The following is a 15239-nucleotide window of genomic DNA, read 5'->3' as shown; positions in this document are numbered from 1 at the left end:
ATTTTAACTGTGAGAATATTTTTATATTATTTAAAGCACAGGATTCTATTAAATGGTTTTAAAACTATTTTCTTCCTATCTAAATATTTGAAAGTTATTAACTTAATACAGTTATTTCAACATATTTGAATGCTACATATATTTTAATGATATTATATATTTGAATTATTATTGGATGTCCTTGTGTATAATACAAGAAAACTTTTTAAAAGGATACAAGACATGTTTTTGTTATATGATTCATGGTTTTATAAAAAGTAAAAACATTACATTTTAGTAAAGTAAAATATTATATTTACAAATTCTGTGTGTATAGATTCATTAATTAAATCGTTGTCTCTCTTATACACGCTGTCCCAAAATTATGGTACTTCCGAAAAATGAGGGGTACCTAAAGTCATTTGAAGCAACTTTTTCCTTAGCGAAAAGGTAATTCGCGGTTTCGTTTACGAGTTACCAACAAAAAACAGTGACCAATGAGAGGCGAGCTCGGCTGGCGCGAGGCGGGCCCAGTCAACGAGCGTACGAAACCCAGTTACGTTGATTGGCTCGGCCGTCTCGTTTCAACTGATCTCGCCTCTCATTGATCAGTGTTTTTTGTTGATAATTCGTAAACGAAGCCGCGGATTGCATTTTCGCTAAGGAAAAAGTTACTTCGAATAACCTCAGGAACGCTTGTACAATAATTTTGGGACACCCTGTATAAAGACTTTATGCAATGTGATAAATTGTATACTGCATCTTTAACAGTAAATTTATTATGCTGATCAGAATGACTAGTGTCTCACATCTTTTATTTCTAAATTGTTGAAATTATACAATCTCATCCTTAAGGAACGATTAAATAAATTCCTTTATTCAAACTTACAGTATAATAAAAATAATGAAAAGTTTAAATAAATTCTGTTCTGTCGTTTTTGTAAAGCAGTATACAGTTAATATTTTAAAACAGCTAGTGATATAAAGGAATTATAAGTAGAATTGAATGATTTAAGGTGGAAAATTACAACCTTCAAGAGTAATGTAATATGTTGGTTTTCAATAGCACATGAAAAGAAATGAATACTTTGCCTAAAGGAATTCTTTTATCTAAGGTCTTACAACTTAAAAGTTTGATCCAAATCTTATTTGAATTTTGAATTCTTTTAATTACTTTTTTATATTATCACGTTTTTCTTACATACCCTTATGTACATACTATACTACTATACATGTAAAATGTAATTAGATATTAAAATTAGTCAGTATAAATAAAAATTAGTATCTTTTGAATATTAAAACGTAATACACTGCTAGAAAATCACAATTTCTACAAACACAATTGTGTGAAGATCTGCAATATGTGATTCATTTTTACAAATACTTTTGACATAATCTCTTTAATATTTTCTTGTAAGTAATATAAATGTGCGAAAGAAAAGTTGTTGTATTTTTTCATTTGCTCACATATAAAAGTATCCAAAATTATTTTCAAAAAATATAATTCACTGTTTGTTATTTAATATATTCTGAATTTACTCTCTATTTGTTTTATGGTACAATGTATACATAAATTCTTCATCAATTCTGTGTCAAGTACACTAGTTTTACTACCATGGTTAACTGCATGAATAATACATGTAGATGCAACCTTATTAAATTAGTTCGATTTAGTGATTTAGAGTTATATAATTGTTAACAATTACATTCTATGCATTAATATAACAATAGAAAGATATTAACAAAAATACTGATGAAGGTCTATTAGAAAAATATCTGAAACGACAATGTTCTGTTATATTTAGTTTTAGAGGATATGAAATTGAAAATAGGTATACCACTATATAGTACATCCATATGTGTTTTCATAATTGAACTGAAATGTGAGAAAATAAAATAAAATATTAAGAACTTTACTTATTTCATATTTATAACTAATTGTAATTTAATGTTTGAATTGCTTTCTTTTTTCAGATCAAAGAACTCGTCCTTGACAATTGTCGAAGTACATATATTGTAGGTTTAACAGATGAATTTGCTGCATTAGAATCTTTAAGTCTTATCAATGTGGGTCTTACCAGTTTAAAGGGCTTTCCCAAATTGTCAAGCCTCAGAAAGGTATGTAAAGACATCAATATATTCTATTGACAGAAATATTGAGATTGATATTGCAAAATAATTAAAATAAACGTATGTAAGTAAAATATATCCCTATTTTATGTAGTTGGAACTCAGTGACAACAGAATTTCTGGTGGTTTAAATCTTCTTCAATCAAGTCCAAAATTAACCCACCTTAATCTTAGTGGTAACAAGATCAAAGATCTTGATACACTTCAACCTTTAGTAAGTTCTAATGTTTATAATTTATTTTCAATCATTTTATCCTGTCTATTAGTAATTGCTTGATTTGTTTACAGAAAGAATTTAAGAATTTGAAGAATCTTGATCTCTTTAATAATGAAATGACAAACTTGGATAATTATAGAGAGAAAGTTTTTAGTCTTATTCCTAGTCTTCAATATCTTGATGGGTATGAATATATTGTTATAATTTGGATAAAAATAATAAAAAATTAAACAATACATTATTGAAATAATGTATTGCTTCACTTATAACAGATTTGACATACATGATCGTGAAGCAGATGACACTGAAGAAGAGGATGACGAAGTAAATGGAAATGAAGATGGTGATGGAGATGCCAATGAAGAAGACAGTGAGGAAGGTTAATTGATACAAATATTATACACGACGTCCTAATACCTAAATATCTCTTTTATAACAAATGTTTCTGATATGATTCGAATAGTGTTGAAGGAAAGACATAAATAACTTGTTTTGTTCCATATTATATCTGCAACACTTTTAAGGTGACCAATATATTTTATTAAATCAACTATGGTACATCTAACGCTATTGTATCGCATAGAGGGTATTGCAAAACATTCAAACATAATTGAGTTATAATCTTGATATGACTTGGGACATAATAGAATGGGACCAACTTTTGAGAAAAATTGTATATATTGAAAAACTATCACAATCTGTGATTATATTTTTTTTCATACCATATTGTCTGTGCGACGAATGTATATCTTTCATATTTGTCTCTAGGGGTCATTTTGCATCAGATATCAAGGGTCTTGATAATTTCAAAGAAAATATCATTTTGAAAATTGTTGTCACATTCTATCCTTCATACTATTAACTTATTTTGTTATATCGTAAACATCTTCCTATGCCATTAAGATTAAAGAAGATATTTAGATATATAAGCTCAGATTATATGGTATTCTTTGCACTTACATAATCTAAATCAATGTGACTTACAATTTGCAATTGTAAATGAACAGTTTCAGATGAAGAAGACGATGAAGATTATGATGAAGCTGGTGTAGATTTAGCAGCTGTATACAAAGAGGGTATTGAGGTAAGTAAAACACTTTCTTTTCTTTTTTTTAGAGTAATATGGATCATACTTGGCCCGCCAAGTAGTCGTACTTTGTACATATGAAAAAAATATTGTTTCATATTTCTGTATTATAAGTATCAAAAAGTTAGTGTCAACTATTTTTCAAGACATTGTAACTCGATCAAAGTTACAAAGATATTAACATGGCACAAACGCAGTTTTATGCGTAAAACCTTGAAATTTTAATTTAAAAAATACTACATCTAACAACATATTATTTGTAAATCGTTATAAACAATATCTGTAATTTTCAATTTAAAAATGGTTTCTTAGGGCAGAATCGACCAGTTCAAAATTTTAATCTGCAGTATCTATTTTTTCGCGTAAATCTTATGATATACCATTTAAATTTGTTAATATTACAAGTTTATATTGTTTCCAATGACCGCGTGAAGCGTGTCGCGCCATTTCGAAAACTCAATCCGAATAGTAGAGACTCTTCTTATATCTTATTTATTTTTACGATATTCTAGTATTCAAATATTCTATTATCTAATCATTGTATTATTTAGATACATTATCACCGAGTGGAGAACTTGAATGAAATGTTTAGATAATAAAGTATTTCGGTAACACACACAGGATATTACAAAAATAAACTACATCAGATAAGAGTTTATTATAATATACCTACTTTCATCTAAGTGATCACAGAAAAGATTGATTTGGTGCCAAAACAATACAAAAATAAGTCTCTGTTTTCTCTCTATATTTACGGATCTAAGATCAGGAATTGTCCATATTAAAAATAAGTTTGTACACTCGATGAGGTGGATTTCTAAAATATTTTATCGGTCAAATATCTTGATACGTAATACTATTTATTTATTACCGATGTTTTCATGTCTTTGTTTAACGAGGATCGTTTGACACTTTCGATTGTACATCATCTATATATGGTTTATAGGTAATCTCTTAACCCTTTGGAGTCTGATTTATTTTTCGTTAATTTACGTTATATCCGAAATCTAGTTTTATGTACATGTAGATGCTAATAACAAGAAATGTTGATTTTATTAGTGTAGGTTATCTCTTTTAGATGCTAAGGACTGGGACATGTGTCCCATTGGTTATATATAAACAAATATGTGCGTGATATGCATTCTAAGACTGGTATATTTGTGTATTATTGAAAAATGGAATTCAGTTCTCCCAATAGGCGTATGAAATACATAGCTGGGATATATATGTCCCGATAGTCTCCAAAGGGTTAAGGATCCACAATACGTAAGATTGTTGAAAGTAATTGATATCATAGAACTTAACTTTTCCAATTTAAAAAATTTAATTAAATAAAATATCTTAATTTTATGAAAATTTTGAGGTTATTGTCGTGATAGTCACAGTGTTAAGAAGAAAGGAATGACAGTAATAAAAACTCATATTTGTGAATTTTTTGTGGTTCTCTTGTGAAGAAGTTAGTTAAATAATCTTTTCATATTGAATTTGAGGTATCAAAAAAGTTGTTTATTAAATAAATTCAGTGATAATTCAGATGATCTAGATAAGTTGCTTGCTTATAGTAATAGAAAAAAAGGAGCAGGCTGAAGTTGTTTGATTTTGTGGGATACATATGATGTCAATAGTTTTTTTGTAGGAGATATAGAGGAAATATAAAGGTCAAACTTGCTTTTTTAAATGGGATAATATAGTTTTTTTTATTTATATTCTGATAGAGCCTTTCACATGATCAAATATAGTAGAAAATAATTGTTTTAAGTCACATATGTTTATGTACATTTTCATATGCCTCTGCATTTTGCATTGCTGCGCTTGTGAAAGGAATAAAGTCGCAGAAAAATAGACACTGCCATACCAATGAACTTTTTCTTGCATAGTTTGTTTCTATTTGTTGCCAATTCAAGATATAACCCATCTCAATTACGTAATTCACCCTGTATGTAATATATATATATATACATATATTTATTTATATATTATATATTTTATGTATTTGGGCATTCTCTCTACATTTTCTTATTATTCTCTCTCTCCTTACTCACGTCATCTCCTTTAGACCATTTGGTGTTTTGTTAAAAACTCCTCTATTATATGTTCATATCTTCTTCATATATATACATGCATTATAATTTCCTTCTCTTTCCATTTCTTCCCTAGGTGTTTTCTACCCTCTTCATCTTTGTCCTTTATTCGTCCTAGCTCTCTATTTTCTATCTTTCCATTTTCCTTAAGCATTCTTCCACTAGCGTCTTATAGGAGTATCTCGCTTTCTCTTTGTGTACTTTTATTTTTATTTTTTCACTCTTTGTTTCTTCTCACAATATATGTATAGCTTGGTGTGGCACTATCTAATCCTAACATTTGCTTTTATCAGGAGACGCGGCAACGTTTCGCATCAAGTAATTGAGTGGCGCGCAATGTCCTTTTTCTTTTTTTTTAACAAAAGGGCCAAAAACTTTAATAGCGATTCATTTAATGTAATAAGAATGATTCATTCTCTTGTTCGAATTTTTTACTTTAATTTCAATTTCAGTAGTTTATTTACTATATACAGTAACTGAATCTATTTTTCGATCGATGCGTTAATTACTGTGCACACTAAGAGATGCATTAGTATGCTGCTTACAACGGAATAGGCCTACATAACCTCAAATCTCAAATTATCTCTCTTATATTTTCAAAGAGGGGAAATATAAATATAAAATTTTGTTAAAGAAGTCGTTTATTTTAGATATTTTTATCTCCATCTATACCTATAACATGAACACCTAATCTCACTTTCCTAAAACAATTTAAAAGTAATTAGAAGTAGTACTTTTGAAATTAAACTTGTAAGTTTTTTGCATAAAATTTTGTTCGATTTAAAATTTTTTAACGAAAAGTTGGCATTAAACTTACCATGTCATCAATTATAAACTGGCTAAGTAATCTGAGCATTGAGTTTTACAAGCCTACCTAATTTTATTAAAATTTGTGATTTTCTATGTATAAAGTGTGATCGGACGGCATAACATGTTCTAGGTACACTAGAGTGGACTTACAAAGCCTAATCGATTAAGATGGTCAAAATTGCCGTTAGAGATTTTTAATAAGTATTATACCGTTCGATTTTCCGCCCATTTTCCCCCTTTCTAAAATTTTGAAAAAAATGTGGCTTATGTTGGACATCAAGTCGCATATTATAGATTTTTTCAAATTTTTCGGATGCAATCTGTAGTTATCAAAAATGGAAAACCAAAAAAAATCGGAAAATTGAAGATTTCTCGAAAACAAAAATAGGGGCTTTTTTATATTAATTCCCTGATAAGGTACTATCACAAATAGTGAGCTCAATTTTTCTCAGATTTTTAACCGGTTGGGTCATTGTAAAAAAAAATGAAAACCGAATTTTACCAACGTTTTTGCTGTGAGGAAGGAAGTTACTACTTGTTCGGTTTACCGCAAGTGTAGATTAAGTAATTTTAAACGTTATTACATGGAAACAAGCAATTTTTTTAAGAAAATGCGGTTTTAGAGAAAGAAGAAATTGTGATGTGCACATTGCGATATACATATACCTAAATATTCATGTATGTTTATAAGGTAGTCGACTACGGAAACAACACTATTCTGGTGTTCGAATCCTGTTGCAGAAAGAGTTTTTTTCCTACATCACACTTCATTTTTCTAATTTCATATCACATGATTTTAAAAATAGTGTGTTTCCGTAATCGACCACCTTACCCACTCCGCCAACCGAAGATGTTAAAACATACATGAATATTTAGATATATATCGCAATGTGCACATCACAATTTCTTCTTTTTTTAAAATCGAATTTTCTAGATTAAAAGATTGCTTGCTTCGATGTATTTAAATTTCATTATCCAGTAATATAAAAAAATTGAATAAAAGTAAACTCTTGGTACGGAGCTCTCATTGGGAAAGGAGCCCCTCTCCATGTTCACTTAACTCGAATTCGTCTCGCAATAAATATGTTTTTAGATAATAAATGCCTTTCGCTATCCACCGAGCATGATGGCAAGTTCCAGGAGCTCGAGAAAAATGTTGTGGAAGGGTACTATCTAAAAATACTAGCACAAGTTCAACAAATTCGCGATAATCTTCTCATGGTTGTCGCATTTACAAAGTCTGTTTTGCAAAATTTGTTAGTACTGGTACATTTTATATTTTCTTTACGATAAATGGATCTTCTACTCAAAGCATAATGGGTGAAAGAAGTGAAAGCATCATTTAGTTAAATTTAATTTAATTTATTAATATTTAATTTATCGAAAATAGCTCTTAAAACTATTTCGTACACATGGCTTTTGCAAGGAAGATATAACAGGAATCCAGCCGGATTTCATGCTTTAAAATTGTGCGTGCTCCTTGCGACATTGTCATGCGACATCGTATCCGCTTGTGTCATGTGAACGTGTAGTCGCATATATCCCATTAGAGTAGATCAGCAAAAGCTTGATCTCTTCCAGTAGAAGACACGATTGTCGAAATTTCAAGTAGAGCTGCTCACGCCTTCTGCAAGTTGAAATGATTGTTAACCTTACTATTTTTTCTAAAGAAAAAGTAAAGGTAAACTGACTAGAAGTAGATAACTAGCTTTACCTGTTCTAAATCACATTTTCGCGTTGGTTTCACTCGGGTCACTCAGGTCAGATACTGTTGCATTATAGTTGCTGGCAGTGGACTCCAGCACAGGATTCTCAATAATTTGTTGATCTTTTTCGACCTCGTCAGGTGATGGAACGGCTATTGTTTCTTCTTATTCGAAAAAATTGAAGAATATGTGTTAAAAGAAAGAAATTTTGAGAATTTTATTTAAAAATATCTTATTTCTGGAAAAAACGTACTTTGTATAGCAGCTCGCCTTCTAGTTACGCGTGATTCATTTTTAGCCATTCGTAATTCATATTCGAAAATTCTTCGATATCCCCCAATCATCGATTGTTCTTTCTTCGTCAACTGGGTGTGTCTCCTTTGGTTCATAAGAAATTTTCTCTCTTGGCGAGAGATAATTCGTAAAGCGTCATCATGCGCTATGTCGAAGAGATCATTTAAATCACCAAGAAACTGTTGTTCCGGTTTCTTTCGTTTACAATACTTCCGTATCATTTCCCATTCCTGGTATAAGATTTTCAATTTATTGATGCTGTGACTGCTTTCCTGGACTGGAATCCCAGCTTTCTTCCATAAAACTTCCACTTCTTCCACAACAAGTTGTGCACTAACTTCAAGGTCTAACATCCTTTTCTTCAGATTGTAAAGCAAAAATCTCAACACTTGCCCTTTCAAAGGCAATTTAGTCACAGTCTCTTGATTCTCATTATGACCGAGAATATACAAAGTTAAAAAACTATTATTCTGCATTGCGACTTCCGATTCTCATTTGATGTTTTTTCGATCAAGGTTCAGAGTGTACTAGCAGTACAGACACTAGTTACAGCACTTTCAAGGTACTATTTTATATTTTTAATAACACAAGTTTGAAAACCGTTATATTAATGTGTCTAGGAAACACATAATGGGTAAGGTCCTAACGGTTTATGAGGGTCATAGTATAATCCTCAGGGTATTTGTATTTGTATACCTGAGGCTGCTGTAACCATGAGTTTGGGCTTCTTAAAGTCTTGTTCCAGTATAGGAATAAATAAAATGTAAGAAACAGAAATGTTTAAATATTTTCGTTGTTTGCAATTCTACGAGAAAACGCCAGAGGAGAAAATTGCACTATTCAATAAGGCAAATATAATGGCATAATAAAAAAATTTTCGGAAATCATATTTTTTGAAATTTCAAGGTCATCGTTATTTTTATTTTAAGGAAGTCATATATTTGTTTATTCAATCGATCTCAAATTTGGCAAGAATTTTTGTCCTGAGCAAAGGAATAATTCTGAAGGGTGGCGTGCATCAGATCTTGATAAAAATATTTAACCAAGTATAGCATAGGTCAGGCATGGACGAGTTATTTTAGTCGTGGGCCACAAGCTTCACTATTACAGCCCCATGTGGAGCAAGAAACAAGAAACAATGTCATATCGTTTCTCGTGTCCTGTGAGTATGTGAGGGACGAACCACTGGCCAGATTTGGTCCGCGACCCGCGACTCGCTCATGCCTGGCTTAGATCCATCCTAAGGTACACCCTTAACCATAATCTTAAAACAACAAACTACCCTTAGACTAAGACAAAATTTGAGAATGTTGGATTAATGATAATGTAACAGTAAAGAAAATACGTTTTCTTCGAAGAACACATTATTCTGTGAATTAAAAATAGATTTTTATTAGCAATAAAATATATAAATTATATTTTATTGAAACAGTCACACTAATTTCTCGGCATCTTGAGACAATCCCGCTGCGTGATACGCCTATAAAATTCTATTTTTGAAAATGGCAATTGGTTATGAATTAAAGCGTATACATATACATATATATATAAATCATGATTCTGCGGGAAAGTAAATCGCAACAATAATTTATTACAGCACTGCATGATTAAATTTACATGAATTTGGGAGCCAGCATGTAAAAACTATACGGGACATCTTTTCTTTCCTTAGAAGCTACAAACACTTAAAAATTGTGGAAATCACAGTCTTTCGTGACTTTGGGTATATAACTGTAAGATATCTAAAGATTTTTACATTTTTCAATCTGTAAACCAAATTCATTCAAATTTTTGTTCAGGCCCTGGATAAAAAAAAGTTGTAAACTTCTTTCTTTTTGATCATTCCAACCAATTGCAATTTTTGCAAAAATTTCTTTAGACGCTGTGTAGTAAAATCTCTCATCTTCTTAACATTTATTTTAAAATAATTCAAATCAAGCCTTAATTTTTAAAAAATAACTATGTTTTTAGAGATGTCTGAATATTCTTGCAGAGCACCGAAGTAACTCGCCCGCGACAGAGACAGAGCATTTTCAGAGACTGGTCTGGAATGTACTGCAGAGTGGTAGAAGGGACATCTCACAAATGGGATTTTATAATGCAAATGAATTCCAATAATAATTTCTAATGGCAGTGTCAGCACCTCATCCTGGATCCCTCTACCACTCTACAGCACATTTCAAACCATCTGTAGCTCTGTGTCGCGTCGCCATTATAGTTAAATTGCATACCTACCTTAATCCCGAGCCTTGTTCTAGAAGGTCACTGAATATAGGGTGTTCTAAAATCATGGTACCTCCGGAAAATGCGGGGTTCCTGAGTAACTTTTTCCTTAGTGTAATTGCATTCTTAGTGTAATTACATTGACCAATAAGCAGTGAGCATGGCTGGCGCAAGGCAGCGGAGTTAACGAGCGTAAATTGATTGGAATAAAATAGCTTTCGATATTAACGCTTTTGTTGTACAACCCTAAATTGTTGATCAGAAGACTGTCATTAGAAGGTCATAGTATAGTAGGTCGTTGAATTCATTTCTTCATCCTAAAATACAGGGTGCCACTTAAAAAGACCAAGGTGACCTTGACTTCTAGTCGAAAAGCAAGTTTTTGAAATTCGTTATATTTTAATATGTAGCCGACTAAATATGATTAACTTTCATTCGAAACATTTTTTTAGTGACTGTGATGCGCAATTTTCTTCTTTAGACACATATATCGTTTACCAACGTAGACCGCGCGTTTAACATTACATAATAACTTTATGGAATTATAAATATAAAGAATAATTTCAAAATAGTGTGGTTACTACAAAATTACTATTAATATGTTGTTACTACAAAATTATGGTAGGCATGCATTTTGCAAGTAGGATTACCTACTTACAAATCGGAAAATCTTTCAAAAGTGCACGTCAACAGTCACGACATATTATATGTATTTCTTCAAAATTTATGCATACATTTAAATAAGGAAATTCGATTAAAGAATGTTAAATCGATGGTACTTTATAATTACCTTCTGGTCGCAATAGAGGGTTAAAATTCTACACAAAACGCTTTCTATTTATGTTCCATCTTATGGTCGTTTATATTAACTGAAGGATAGTTTTGAGCCCCTTAACGAGCTATACCACTTTACATGAATCAGCCCCACCCACATTTCCCGTCACAGTATTTTGAGTTTGGCGGGTTCTTATCTCAGGAGGCAGGGATAGAGAATATCTGCAGTAAAAACCAGACAAACGTACATCAATATCATACCGCGACAGAACAAAGCATACGCGCAAGAAAGAAGATTTGATTCTTAGTCATTTTTATCTTACTTTTATAATTGTAGCATCAATGAATAGCTAAAATTCTTTTGATTAAAATGTGTCCGAACACGATGTAAGTTGTATTCAATTTGACGACAAGTTTATTATTATAATTTTTCTCTAGTTTCTTCATCGCTGCAGGATACTGTGACGATAAACTTTGCCGGCAAAACATATAGATTGTTTATTAAATAATCAAACAATGAGTACAGCAGGCGAATAGTGGCACAATAGCAAGCTTGATACGATAGTAGCCTTGAATGCGGAACGCATTGCGATTGATCCGTATTTTTCGTTAATAACTCGTTTACAAAGTCACAGATACCATTTTCGTTAAGGAAAAAGTTGCTCCAAATCACCACGGGAATTACTCATTTCAAGGGACTACAACAGTTCTGGAACACCCTGTGTGTATTTGACTTTCGTCTTCTTTTGCACTTGTGCAATCCGTCTAACTTCTTTCTTGTACCACGAATTTTTGTTTACCTGTATATGTGTATGTAAACTATAATTTAATGTTTAATGTACGATTAATATACTTATGAATATTGTTTAATACAGGATGATAGTGATGAAGATGATTTCTTATGCGATGGAGAGGAAGAAGAAGATGACGATGATGGTGAAGATGATGAACCAGAGGAAGAAGAAGGTAAATATTTTGGATATTAAACTATGAATCACTTTTAATTGATTCTTTCAGCTGTAACACTAACCTGTTGACGCAAGACATGTGTTTTAAATCATATTTACACTAACATTAAGCATTGATGTTTTGACACAATCGGTATTTCAATAATTATGTATTATTTTATTATATATATTAACAATATATATTTTTAATTTTTAATTTATACTATGAGTTATAGTCATCACATGTGACATAAAATAATTTGTTACATAATTTAACGTATATATATATATTGTTAAATTACGTAACAAATTATTTTATGTCACATGTGATGACTATACTCATAGTATAAATTAAAAATAAAATATATATATATATATGTTGTTAATATATTATTTATTGTCATATGTGACAATTATTTTATATCACATGTGATGACTATAACTCATAGTATAAATTTAGTTTAAACAAAATTTGATCAGAGAAACTTAAATAAGTTATAAAAAATTTCCTTCATATTGAGCTACCACCACACGTCATCTTGCAGTTCGTATGAAGTAAAGAATTGATTCTTATCTTGACTATAGTTATTTCAAACATTAAAATTTCTATAAAGACTTCAGAACTTTCTGAATAATTTATTTTTATTTTTGCAAATCACGTTGACGTTTACATTTGACATTGACAAATTTAAAATTTGTAATACGTTATTAAGAGAAAAAAGAATTATAGAAAACTCTACATTTGCTATCGCAAAATGTTTCTTTGTTACTAGATATTAATTTGTGAATTGTTTTTATGATGCCTAAGATAATGACAGATTTCCTTCAATTGCAATATTTCACTGCAAAACAAATCTACTGATTCATGCCTTATAAACGAACTGTCACTGATGTATGGTTTCTCATATATTGTATTTGTGTACATGGGATACAAGGTCTGACAAAAAATTCGTAAAATCACCGCGATTAAATTGCTAATTAGTTATTATTTCTCCGATATCCTGCTTGACATTAGAGGATATTACATGCTTGACTTTAGAGGAGATTGTTCTATCTGCATTTGAATAGGCTAGCAACTGTGGCGTGTGCTGCGATAGTACAGTGTTCCTTCGAACGACACGATTTCGATTTTATGCGGTTTTTTTTTCGATTCTATCAATAATTTCATTAAGACGATTATAACCGACGAGGAGATAAAACGTAACATTAATTGTAATAAAATAATTTTAAATTTATTTATTTTTAAGTATTCTTACAAAATTGACTGATTCTCAATTTGAAATATTTAATGTGTAATATATGAATGCATACACACAGTAGCCTACGAGAGTGTTCGTACAACTTTTAAAATGATTTTGGAGGGCTAGGGGACTAGTCTACTACTTATGATTAAAATTTTTAAAAAAATTTTTTTACCTGGAATGATGAAAGAAACTAAAAAACTCGTTTTTTAACTTTTTGTAAACTGAGCTTAAAACGAAAATTTAAAGAATGCCTTTCGTAGATCTCGATAATTTATATGCGTGCTGAAGAATTTTTGATTTCATCACAATATTTTTTTAAAAGACTGCTTGAAAAAAGAAACTTAAACTTAAAAATGTTTAATTTACATTATTCCTAAGAAAAAATTAAATAATTCTTTTGGAGTACACTATATTTTTGTCAAAAATTGGATTCGTCTTAATCTGAGCTATCACAATACAATGATAAATTTAAAAAACATCGATGATTTTGAAGTCCCGAAAAATATAACATTTAAAAACATATTATTTCCACGACATGTGTCGCTTCGAATCATACAATTCGTTCTTCTATTATTTTTGAATGTCGAAAATTTTAATCAAAACCTTTGAAAAAATTTAAAAGCAACCTTTATGCCAATATGTACGTCTTTTCCAAAAACTGATTTTTCTATTTTAAGTTCAAACTACCATTCCGTGTTCCAAGTGGAGGTCAAGGATACTTTCAAAAAGAGAAAGTTAGCACATTTTTTGTAGAGATTTATCAATTAATCGGTTAAGATATATTTTGAAAATACTGCGATATTTTACACTTGTTCACTTGAATTATCATACAAAATTTTGTTCATTAGATCATTAGATCATCAACAAAGATTTTGTTCATTAGATCATTGTTACAAAAATTGATCAAACATTATTCCGACATTAGTTAAATGAGTGTCTTAAAAATAATTTATGTAATATACAAGAATTATTATTAAATATTCTGTTATACTTTAAGCGGTAATAAGTTACATACATTTCACATTTTTCTTTTTTATATAAGATATAACCCTAAAAAAATTCACTCAGTACATTAAAATACACCGTAACGAGGCACGATTTATTCTTGGAAGTTCTGGAAGTTGATATTTAAACTCAAATCGCGGTCAAAATTAAAACTACGTAAAGAATTTGTTCTATGTATCCACATAAAAAAAGACCTCAATGTAAAGTGATTTCCGATTATATATAGTCCATATTGTTTAATTAAAATTTCATAAAATCCTGTTGGATAGTTTTCTTTTTACAGATTTTGTGCCGCTTTTTGATCAAACGGCGTCACTGTGTGACAGGTCTTGGGTCCGTTTGGACCCAGAGTATAAATATTGTTATTTGGGTATCTAGTTTCTGACAATTTATTTAAATGTTCAAATATTTCATTAATGTATCTAGAAGGTATCTTAAATAATATATTTACAAAATTAGTAAATAAAATTATAAATGATTCTAAGTATACTCATTGTCAGTTATATAATAAATATCAATTTATATTCAATAAGAAAGATATGTGTTGAATATTGTGTATAAAAATTAGATATGTCTCACACAAGTTTTCTAAAAATCAGCTTGTGTAACGTGAGTAGATACGTTTCCATGTATATAACTAAATTTTTCAAATTAAATATTGAATTGCATAACACTTTCATACTCGTTTCCTAATAAGGTATACTATATTATATCTGTCTTTTTTTTCATTCAATAAGTATAT

The 15239-nt window shown here is 30.2% G+C and overlaps 2 protein-coding genes across 2 annotated transcripts in view; one reads left to right on the top strand and one right to left on the bottom strand.

The window, feature by feature from the left end:
• Positions 1-15239, top strand: part of Mapmodulin (acidic leucine-rich nuclear phosphoprotein 32 mapmodulin) — a 32486-nt gene that overhangs the window by 7763 nt on the left and 9484 nt on the right. The window contains exons 2-7 of the mRNA XM_033483491.2: positions 1954-2097; positions 2204-2323; positions 2398-2510; positions 2599-2705; positions 3334-3410; positions 12177-12267. Coding sequence (XP_033339382.1) covers positions 1954-2097; positions 2204-2323; positions 2398-2510; positions 2599-2705; positions 3334-3410; positions 12177-12267 — 652 coding nt within the window. The remainder of the gene's footprint in view (positions 1-1953; positions 2098-2203; positions 2324-2397; positions 2511-2598; positions 2706-3333; positions 3411-12176; positions 12268-15239) is intronic.
• On the bottom strand, positions 8025-8844 carry LOC117227936 (uncharacterized). The gene is made up of 2 exons (XM_033483492.2): positions 8264-8844; positions 8025-8174 (listed from the first exon to the last, which is right to left on the bottom strand). The coding sequence occupies exons 1-2, from the start codon at positions 8778-8780 to the stop codon at positions 8029-8031; spliced, it is 663 nt and encodes a 220-aa protein (XP_033339383.2). The 5' UTR covers positions 8781-8844; the 3' UTR covers positions 8025-8028.

The sequence above is a fragment of the Megalopta genalis genome, chromosome 7 (genome assembly GCF_051020955.1).
Source record: "Megalopta genalis isolate 19385.01 chromosome 7, iyMegGena1_principal, whole genome shotgun sequence".
NCBI lineage: Eukaryota > Metazoa > Arthropoda > Insecta > Hymenoptera > Halictidae > Megalopta > Megalopta genalis.
Note: the sequence above shows the minus strand (reverse complement) of the source record. Positions and strands in the feature narration are given on the sequence as shown.